The sequence below is a fragment of the Plasmodium fragile genome (assembly GCF_000956335.1).
Source record: "Plasmodium fragile strain nilgiri unplaced genomic scaffold supercont1.48, whole genome shotgun sequence".
In the NCBI taxonomy this organism is placed as follows: Eukaryota; Apicomplexa; class Aconoidasida; order Haemosporida; family Plasmodiidae; genus Plasmodium; species Plasmodium fragile.
Window position 1 is genome coordinate 9,809 of NW_012192628.1, and position 11,362 is coordinate 21,170.

General features: G+C 51.7%; 2 protein-coding genes across 2 annotated transcripts; both read left to right on the forward strand.

The window, feature by feature from the left end:
* Nucleotides 1-1,652: 1,652 nt before the first annotated feature.
* Nucleotides 1,653-6,250, forward strand: AK88_03851 (uncharacterized protein; the record flags this gene model as incomplete). The annotated part of the gene is made up of 5 exons (XM_012481461.1): nt 1,653-1,730; nt 1,978-2,731; nt 3,287-3,736; nt 4,239-4,978; nt 5,126-6,250. The coding sequence occupies 5 exons, from the start codon at nt 1,653-1,655 to the stop codon at nt 6,248-6,250; spliced, it is 3,147 nt and encodes a 1,048-aa protein (XP_012336884.1).
* Nucleotides 6,251-7,748: 1,498 nt separating this feature from the next.
* AK88_03852 (uncharacterized protein) lies at nt 7,749-11,196 on the forward strand (the record flags this gene model as incomplete). Its single annotated transcript, XM_012481462.1, has 5 exons — nt 7,749-7,919; nt 8,108-8,918; nt 9,568-10,017; nt 10,476-10,781; nt 11,144-11,196. The coding sequence occupies 5 exons, from the start codon at nt 7,749-7,751 to the stop codon at nt 11,194-11,196; spliced, it is 1,791 nt and encodes a 596-aa protein (XP_012336885.1).
* Between the last annotated feature and the right edge of the window lie 166 nt (nt 11,197-11,362).

The following is an 11,362-nucleotide window of genomic DNA, read 5'->3' on the forward strand; positions in this document are numbered from 1 at the left end:
CTCTCCGAGCAAACGTGGCCGGGTACAGCATTGTCGTGGAGTGTAAGAAAGGAGGAGAGATTGTCTCTCCGAGCACACGTGGCCGCGTAAACACGACTGTCCGAGTGACGCAGTTCGACGAAGTAGCCGAGTGTAAGAACGGAGGGAGAGATTGTCTCTCCGAGCACACGCGGCCGCGTAAACACGACTGTCCGAGTGAAGCAGTTCGACGACGTAGCCGAGTGTAAGCACGATTCGACGAAGTAGCCGAGTGTACGAAGGAGGAGAGATTGTCTCTCCGAGCAAACGCGACCGAGTAAGACGGCTTCGACGACGTGGCCGCGTGTAAGAAAGGAGGACAGATTGTCTATCCGAGCAAACGCGGCCGATTGTAACAACGATTCGACGAAGCAACCGAGTGTAAGACCGATTCGACGACGAAGTGGCCGCGTGTAAGAAATATTCGAAGCAGTAGCCGAGTGTAACCAGGATTCGACGCAGGATTGTCCGAGTGTAAGAAAGGACGGAGAGATTGTCTCTCCGAGTAAACGCGGTTCGACGAAGTAGCCGCGTGTAAGAAAAAGTAGATTGTCTCTCCCAGCACACACGCCCGAGTAAGACGCATTCGACGAAGTAGCCGAGTAAGCATTGTGCCGAGGGTAAGAAAGGAGGGAGACATTGTCTCTCCGAGCAGACGCGTCGAGCAACGCGGCCGCGTGCACCACGCAGGACCATTGTCTCCGAGCAAAAGCGTCGACCAGAGCGGCCGCGTAAAGCAGATTGTCCGAGCACACGCGTCGACCAACACGGCCGAGTGTAAGAAGGTACACATTGTCTGTCCGAGCAAACGCGTCGAGCAACGCGGCTCGAGTGTAAGAAGCATTCGACGAAGTAGCCGCGTACCAGCAGCAGCAGGATTGTCTCTCCGAGCAACTCGTCGACGACGGCAGAAGAAATTGATGTTGTTGTTATTACTGCGGTTTTGTTGTGTACGCACACAGAGAGACAACGTGTGTGACGGCGTTTAGTGGAGACCGGTGTAGAAAGGGCGGCAGAGGGGGTGTATATTCATGACGCGTTGCGTGTAGTGTTTTTGCTATTTTTTTTATCTTTCCGGTCTACTGTTTTTTTTTTTTTTTTTTTCTTTTTTTCGTTTTTTCATAAGTGCGTTATGGGAATTGAAGTAAATGGCACAGTTATTTGCAGTATAGAGTGTTAGGAAGAAGTACATGCAGAATATTGTATAGTAGCAGATTATTCTGATTCATATACTCAGGTTACTTTACGCATTGGGATTATAACCTGATGGCACAGTTATTTTGTAAATAGTCTTCGTCTTTCCTTTTGTACATATTTCTGTCTCTTTTTTTACATTGTTTCTCGTTCCTCCCTTTTTCTACTCTTCATTCTATTCTTCTTATGCGTGCCCTTCAGTCTTTTTAGTCTGTTCCTCTGTTTCAGTTGTATGGCACGCCTATGTAGAAGTTGAATGAATTAAAAATTTGTAGTGTGTACATGTTAGCTAGCATAAATGAGAAAGGGGAAACCTATGATTCATGCACACCAGGCAGTATCATAGTCAACGGTATAGCACGTGCGGGAATAACAAATTCATTAGATACTGTAATGATATGCGAAGCGTATGAATAGTGATCTAGTTATGTAGTAGTATCATGGCAGCGCAATTCGTAGAATTACTGGCACAGTGGCTAATACGCAGGCAAGGACAGGGAATTGACGGTTTTTACGAGGTAGGTTCTGGTACGCAAATCATGAACAAGATCACAGCGTACGGAGCGCATAGGTGAGTACACTGATGTGCTCACCAGGAAAGTGTGTTACCAAAATATACATGACTATGCCGGATATTGCATTGGCATAGTGTGTACAAGATGACTGCTTGGTCAGTAAGTATTGAACTATGCGTATTCAAATAAGTCATGTACTAGCAGCATTATGCCGTTGAAACATTCGGGGTCACTACTTTACCCTTTACAGAAAGTAATATGGGAAGATATGAAGACGATGGTGGAACAGTTTCTTACCTATATGGAAAACGATCATGACACACTGGTGACATCGTGTGATGATAAAGGATGGGGGCCGACAGGAATCACAAATTGGCATAATGAGGACGACACAGTCGTATGCAAAATGATGGTGCCGGCATTATTTTTCATGAATGGATGGGGGCTGGGTCCACATGGGGAATACGATGCTGCGGCTGCAGGTGATAGATTACAGACATATATACGGTGCATAATTGCGAATGTAATTATGTTCCAGTTGATAAGAGCAAACTGTGGCAGAAATCAAGGTATACGACAGGCATTGCACATATTAGACCAGTTTATGGCCACTGTGACTCATGCTGTTAATCTTAACATGTGTACCTGGGTGCTTAATAATGACCTGAAAGTAGGAGGAAAAGTAATAGGCGCACAATTTGATGACTGGATAATGAGGGATGCAACAATGAAGGCCAAGATGACACAGTTACAGGAACGTGTAAAATGCACACGAAGGGGGACACAGACATCTGAAACCCGGAAGCGACGTATGGAATTATTGAAAGAAGGAAAAGTGCGGGATGCAATGGAGAGAGGAATGAAGGGTATATTAAAGAAAGTAGGGAAGATAGTAGGGGGCGAATGGGGGGCGGGGGCTGCCGCCGCAGACGATGACGAAGATGAGGAAGATGAGGAGGACGATGACGACGAGGATGCGGAAGCACAAGAGGAGGACGCGAATGGTAAGAAGAGTAAAGGAACAGAGTGCTACTCATACGGGCAATAAGAATACGCACAATACGCAAACGGCCGCATACTAACAAGGCCGGCACGGACAGGACCGCCACCGATACGAGTGCGCATACGGATGCCGCCGCCACAACAAAACACGCACGCGCGGCGAGAACAGCTACGCACAGCGGTGTGCAATAGCACAGCAACACTTCGCTGACGTTGAGCGGCGCGGGCACGACGGCAGCGGAGACGAGATGACGGCGACGACAAATACAAGTTGTACTGCTACCATCTACCCCCAGTTCACCGAGTACGCAGTCCACCTCACCGTACGCTTGCTGGCGCGTCACCCAGTTCACGGAGTACGGAGTCCACCGAGTTCACCTCACCGTGCGCTTGCTGTCGCCTGACCCAGTTCACCGAGTGCACCTCGACCCACTGCATCGACCCATGCAGCCGGACCCTACCCGGCCGCTACCGGACCGCACCGTCCCGGCCCGTTCTTTCTGTACCACTTGTGTCCGTTTTTTTAATCATCTACCCGTTTTCCGTCCTTACGGCAGGTTCAACGGCCGCTAAGCCTGTGGCACCACCGGCTGCACCCGCATCAGCCGCAGCGGCCGCAGCAGGATCAGGAGCAGTCGGACAAGGACCGGGTCAAGGACCGGGACCTGGACAACCCCCCCCACCTCCACCGCCAACTGCAGAAACGGCTGGAGCAAAGGCAGGAGGAAAGGGTGAAGCAGGACCACCCGCACCTAACGAAGCAGCAGAATTAGGTACAGGAGGACCAGAGCAGAGTCCGAACAAGGAAGAAACCAACGTTACACCCAAGGATGACAAAGGTGAGGAGAAGTGTCCTTATGAGAAGAACAACGCAGTATCTGTTCTTTCAGATCCTAGGGGAGGGTCCCGTGCTATTGTATCAGCAGGTACTCACTCTTATCAAGGACAGCCTGACTGTACAACATGGACGTTGCTTAAGGAACAGGAGACAGCGACATCTTCAACAGGTACCTGACATAGTCCCATGAGGAGTGCCGGGAACAGCTCCTACTGCGGTGTTAACAACGTGCTGGATGCCTTATGCTAGTAACGGCGGTGGGTTATCTACGGGCACAGGAAGAACAAAAGAAAAAAAAAGAAAAAAAAGAAAACAAAACATATATATTCGGCGAGAAAACAGGGGAAAGGCAGAGCCCCGGGGCGACCGTGATCGGCAGCTGGCTGTAGAGCAACGTAGAGACGTAGCCACGTAGACGTCGACAGATGTCGACAGACGTAGACAACCGCACACACACTGTGTCTGTGTGTGTTGTGTTGCGTGTTGTGTGTCGGCGAGAGAGAGAGTCTTTTCCCCGGGGTGGCACCGTAACCACCCTACCCCGTGTCATGCCCCGTCTCCCCGACGCCTGCCGCTGTCCCCATGGCACCATCGTGCCGACCGATCGTGGTCAATCGCCCCCTGAAACTTTTGTTTCATTACATTTTTCTTCTTCTCATCCGAACTCATAGGTAATGGTCCTTCGGAGGAAACGAAAAACAACGATTCAAAAGAAACAGTTCCAGAAAAGGCACCAGCATCTGGGACACCAGCATCCTCGGCACCAACACCAACAGCTCCCTCAGGTGAATCCGGTGCGACGGGTACAACAGGTTCTTCAGGTTCACCAGCGCAGCAAGGTGACGGGGGTACTATCGATCCCGCAGGTAAACCTGGTGAACCCGGCAGCAGCGGCACGGATGCCGTCATCGATGGCGGCAATGATGACCCCCCTCCTCCCAATCCACCCAAACCAAAACCGAACCCGAACCCCGATCAGGCGGGGTCGAGCGGCGACCACGGTAGCGCAAGTACTCAAGCGGAAGGTACTGAACCGGGTGCAGCAGGTGGCGAAGGTGGGGGTGGTGGTTCTTCCAGTTCATCATCCAGTTCAAGCTCAAGTTCCAGTTCTGCTACTGGTGCGGCAGACGGTAAGCAAGCGGATACTGGCTCCCAGAAATCTCAGTCAACACCATCACCCTCTCCTTCAAACAACTTTGGCTTGAACTTAGACTTTGGGAAATATACAGTAGGTGTAGCTGGATCCTACGGACCCTATGGGATACCTGAATCACCAGTAGGAGCTGCTAACAGGAAGATCGATGATAGCATCTCCCCCATTTTTACTGCAACGGATATTTTCCTGTCTACCCCGGTTCTTATGTTCTTTGCATGCGTCAGTTCCCTTATCCTGCTCTTTTTCCTTGGCAACGTAAGCACACAACCACAGATACGACGCGACACCGTGTATGCTTATCCGTCATATGTACCACATGAATGTGTTCCCAACGGGATGTTTTGTACGATCATTCTAACACCACTGCACTCTTCTACATCGTCCTCGTTCTTGTTTTTTTAGTACTTTGCGCACCTCGCCAAACGACGACGCACGTTTCGCACCGTTCGTAACGTGCCGTCACCGCCACTCCACGAAGAAATTCTACAGCATCTACAACGCGGCGAACTACCGCCACCCGATTACGGGCACACGATTGTTAGGGATAGGCAACCTGCGTCAACATGCGCCCGACGACGACGCCCACCACGCGTGCATAAACGCACGATCATCGAGCTACATCTAGAAGTGCTCAACGAATGTGAAGCAACCGAGTGGGAAAACGTCCAAGACGCCTATTTGCACATACTTGTGGCGGAGTTTGCGCAGGAGTTGATGCGGGACGTGGAGCAGGACGAGGACACGAATAACAATATCTTGGGTGTTTCTACGTCAGACCAGGGTTTACCAGGGAGTAATGCTTCGTCCACTGACTCCGACGGAACGGACCCTTGTCCACCACATGACCCCGATCCATGGAGTTGTATGGAAACTACACAGTTAGAAACGGACCGTTCTCCACCTAACGAAGAGGACCGATGGAATTGTATGGAAACCATACAGTTAGATACAGAACCCGACCCGCACTCCTCCCCGCGGCATGAATGCCCGATCCGCGACCACACTTATTGGATTACCTGGATTGACCGCAACAAGCATCTATTGCAGGCGTGCACGACGCAGCCGTGGTTTCTGCAATTGAAATCGGATTGGAAACAATACCTGCGCGAGCACATGGCGGCACCCGGCGCATCCGGTGAGCACAGGGCAGCCGCAACCATGGAAAGCAAGAAGCACGCATGGAAAGAATGGGTAGCGCGACAACATGACCTTATGAATACATATAGTCAGGAGCCCTGGTTTCAACATTTGTTGAATACTGTTGAGCAGGAGACAGAATCGCAAAAAGGCGAAATACCTGGCGTGGACAAAGACTTAGAAGTGGAAAACGTAAATCCAGCAGCACATGTGCTAAGCGTGACAGATGTACCATGCACGCAGCCAATGCATCCGCAACCTTACATGAAACAACCGTTAACCGCTAAAACATGGATACTGATCCTGGCATTAGTCATAGAACAGTGCGAAGTCGAACGCAGTTTGCAGGAGAAGGAGTTGTATGTGGATGAACTATTGGAAAAGCTCTGAACTGCGGATGCCGGGGCATATGAATGGGAATAATGCAATAACGCATGCTAACATTAGACCACTTTTACTTCATTATGTGATATACATAATATATGTCTTGTTTACATTATTCCATACCTTCCTTTTTTTTTTTTCTTTTGTTCCTTCTGTTTCTTTGTGCTTACTTTTGCCTTGTTTTGTTCTTGTTATCTAGTCCACTTCTTTTAACATGACCATAGGAACAGGGTGGTACAGGTCACATGCATATAAAATGTAGATTTACATGAATAATATGAAGGGGTACAATTCTCCTTTATGTGAAGTTAATTATTAAAAGCTGAGCACGTGCATGCTACGGGTATAGTGCAGCACAAATATAGAATGCGCATACGCCTTCGAGTATACGGAGCGCTTGTCTCTCCGAGCAAACGCGGCCGCGTAAACCGCATTGTAGCCGAGTGTACGAAAGGAGGAGGATGATCTCTCCGAGCACACGCGTCGACCAAAGCGGCCGCGTGCACGAAGGAGGCCCATTGTCTCCGAGCACAACGCGGCCAAGTGCAAGACGGATTCGACGAAGTAGCCGCGTGTAAGAAGGAGGGAGAGATTGTCTCTCCGCGCAAACGTGGCCGCGTAAAGCACATTGTGTCCGAGTGTAAGAAGGTACACATTGTTTCTCCGAGCAAACGCGGCTGAGTATAAGACGGATTCGACGCAGTAGCCGCGTGTAAGAACGGGTTCTGCGAGGTAGCCGAGTGTAAGAAGGTACACATTGTCGCTCCGTGCAAACGCGTCGACCACAGCGGCCGAGTGCACGATTCGACGAAGTCGCCGCGTGCCGCAACCGTTGACGGGGACGGGGTTACCGGAGAAGCGTTGACGGGAGAGGCGACGACGGAGACAGCCTCACGGAGAGGCGTACACGGCGAGACGGCGTTGACGTAGACAGCATTGACGTAGACAGGATTGACGGAGAGACGTTGACGGAGCGGCGTTGACGGAGAAGGCGTTGAAGGATAGACGGCGTTGACGGAGAACGCGGTGACGGAAGAGGCGTTGACCGGAGAATCGTACAAGGAGACGGGGTGACGCGGACAGACTTTGACGGGAGCAGCGTTGACGGGAGCGGCGTTGACGGAGCGGCGTTGACAGAGAGGCGTTGACAGAGGCGGGGTGCCACGAGAGGCGTTGACGGAGAGACGGGGTTACGGACACGGGGTGACGGAGAGGCGTTGACGGCGACGGGGTGACGGGAGAGGCGTTGACGGAGAGGCGTTGACGGAGAGGCGGCGTTGACGGAGAAGGCGTTGACGGGAGAGGCCTTGACGGGAGAGGCGTTGACGGAGAACGGGGTGTCACAGACGGGGTGACAGGAGAGGCGTTGACGAAGACGGTGTGACGGACAGGCGTTGACGTCAGAGGTGTTCACGGAGACGGAAGCGACGGCAAAGTAGCTGCCACACCAGTGGCGGCGCAAATACCGGCAACAACGGGGGTAACGAAGACGCGGTCCGGGCGCATGGCATCACCTGGTGGTGGTGATCGCGGTGGTGGTCAGGCTGGTAAGGGCGGTGCTCCTGCCGGAGGGGGAACATCGACGAAGGCGACGACGGCCAAAGCGGACGATTGTCCATGGAAGAGCGCATTGCATAAGCCGCCTAGGGCCATATACGTGATGCATGGTTATGATGTAAGTTAGATTAAGTGGAGCGGACAGGGGATATAATGATAGGCAATAGAATACATGATTAAGGTATGTACACATATATATATATATACACATATATATATATATGAATATAGGTGCAACATAGTGAACGAGTTTATATAGAATATGCACACACACATCCCTTTTGTATGTTTATATTTTAAATCCAGAGGACAGAACGAAGTACAGTGGAATCAGCATTACAGAGTTTTGTGGAACATATGACACAGAGTGAAAAGATCATAGAAAGCATAGGAGCAAACTGTGAAAATGCTTATTGGAATGATTTGCTGAAAGGTGCATTCCATGAGGGACAGAGAGTGGCAGATATGATGAGGTGCAGACTCATGAATACTGCATTATATTTCGCGAACGGTTCAGTGAGGACAGAGGATGGTAGTGTTACAAACAATGGGGGCACGGATGAAGCAACCAATAAATTAAGATGTGAAATAGTGAATGTTTTTGGGAATATCCTGAAACACAGGTACTGTCCGCAGCAAAGACCATGGAAAAGAGGTATAGAGTATGCATGGGAAATAATGCGACAAATGGGGGACACCAAATGGGGAGGAATGGTACCCCCAGGTCCTGTTTTAGACCAAAGGTGCACAGAATGTGGCTACAAAAGTAAAGGGAGAAAATTAGGTATAGTAAATGGAGATATGGCCACATGGTTATTACTGCAATGGAGAGTCATGGACAAAATAACAAAAATGGAACGCACAATGGAGTGTACTGCAGATTGGAAGGAATATCAACTAGAGCAAGGGCAGCATGGCAACCTTACAGCTCAGGATGAGGACGGGAAGAAAAAACTGGAGGACGTAAAGGAGGAGGCAAAAAAGACAGCAGAAGAAATAGTTAAAAAGATGCAGGACGAAGTGAAGGAAGTATTAGATGACTTAGGAGATTGTACGGCATCGCGCGCTACAGACTGCGTGAAGCAGCTCTTCGAGAAAGAAATTCGAGAAAGGGCAGGTAACACTACTATTACGAACACGTGGCCTCATAGGCATATACAGCCTCACACGAATACGAATAGTACGGCCGCTACCAATACGGCCGAATACGTACCGTACGGTACCGATAAGCATGCCAACGGATGGCACGACTACGTGGCGCGCATGTAGACCGTACGAATAGTAGGGATGGATGCCACCATAACGACAACGCACACGCGGCGGGAACGCAACGCACACGTGGGGGACAAACACCCGCTCGTGGAGCCCAGATGTGCGGCGGAGACGGATGCAGCGCTAGCGGGAGGGGCGACCTGTGTGCACGGACGGAGCGCACGACGAGAGGACGAGATGAGCGGGGGCCACGACGGCAGCGACCACGAGGAATCGGTAGCGGTAGCGGCGACGACGCACCGCAGACGAGATGACGGACGAGATGACGGCAACAACATAAACGTGTACTGCTATCATACCACCTGACCGTACGCTTGCTGTCGCCTGACCCAGTTCACCGAGTGCCACCTCGATCCATGCATCGACCCATGCAGCGGACCTACCGTGTCGCTACCTGACCGCACCGTCCCGGCCCCTTCTTTCTGTACCACTTGTGTCCTTTTTGTATCATGTTTGTACCATTTTGTCGTGTTTCTTCCTTCTCCTGTTTTCAGCAGAGGAAGCCAAGAAGAAAAAACGGGACTCCGTGCGACCCCCCGCGGCTGCCGCGGCGACGCCGGCGGCGACAACGCCAGAAGCACCCAAACCGCCGGCAGGAGGAAGTACTGAGGAGACACAGAAGCCCGATAGGGACGTAGCCAGGACAGATAAAACCGCTGGAGCACAGGACGCGGGAGGAGCAGCATCAGGATCGGGGCAGCAACCGCAAGCGCCTGCATCTCCAGTATTACCAGCACGACCACCACCACCTCCACCACCCAAGGGGAAAGCTTCTGAGGGCACCCAGGGGCGGAACGATGCAGACAAAGCAGGTAAGTGCACAGAGAGTTCCACCAGTACGAATGCGAACGCATCCAGCGTTAGCGTAAGCCTCGGGTGTACCTCAGACAAGGAGTTAGGAGTTCCAGACCGTGTACCTCCACCTCCCCCTGATCCAGCGCCAGGTAACAATTCTTATGCACCATAGTACACATAAACACCCGCTGGACTATTAGAGGAAGCAAAAAAAAAAAAAAAACAAAATCGAACAACATTTCCGCAGACAGCGGGAGAGACAACACGGAGCGAGAGAAAACAAACGTGGAATGAGAATGAGACGGGGACAGTGAGCGGTGCGAGCGATGGGTCGGGCGCGGGGGAGCGTAAGCCGCCGCAGCAGGTACAGCGCCGGGTCGGCCGCGGGTTGTAGACGTCGACACACGCACACTGTGTCTGTGTGTGTGTTGTGGGTGGCAGAGAGAGAGAGTCTTTTCCCGGGGTGGCACCGTAACCACCGTTCGCACCGTGCCCCCATACCCCCGTGCGTCTCCTGCGGCCGGTTCCCCCACGGCGGTCAACCATCAGCCACCACACAACGCTTTAGTTTCATGATTCTTACTTTTCCCGTTGTTCGAATTTTCAGGTCAGCCCAGTGCACCCAAGACTGATGAGGATTCCTCGAACAGTACACCTTCAAAATCTGCCTCTGACCCCGTGGAACTCAGTTCACCGGAAAACCGGCAATCACCGAAGGTTCCCCCTGAGGCAGATCCCGTAAAAGATAGTTCTAATTTATGGGGAATAGGATGTGCAACCACAGGTGCCGGTGGACGCCGTGGTTCCTGCAGTCCGGAGGAACCCAGTTCAGGCCTACCTGCACGTTCCCCTGGCCCTCTTACTGAAATCATGGACAAAGCCAAGAAGAGTCAACTGAATGATTTTGATTTAGGTATAGAGCTGCCCCCGCACGCAGGTAGTGTTGGAGGAGGATGCGTACCACCAACCACAACACATGGATCATCGGCCTCATCGCCTACCGACCACCGTGACTACGCAGTGCCTGACCTCACCGACGCCGTCCTTACCGCCACTACTCCCATCCTGTTTTTTCTCACTTCCGTCATCGTCGCCCTCCTTGGTTATTCCCTTTGGAAGGTAAGCATGCACACAACGCCCATACGACGCGACACCGTGTATGAAAATCCGTCATATGTACCATAAGTGTGTGTTTCTACGGAGCGCCCTTAAATGATGATGCGCACAACTCCATGTTCTGCTCACCCTCCTCTTTACCCCCCTTTTTCTGCTTAGTACTTTGCCTACCTCGGACAAACACGACGACGAACATATCGAACCGTGCGTGACGTGCCGTCACCGCCACTCGACGAAGAAATATTGCAACATCTACAACGCGGCGAGCCACCACCCGATTACGGGTACACGATGATTCGGGATAGGCAACCTGCATCTGCTGCCGAACGCCGCGGACAACGCTCACCACGCGTGCATAAGCGCACCATCATCGACCTA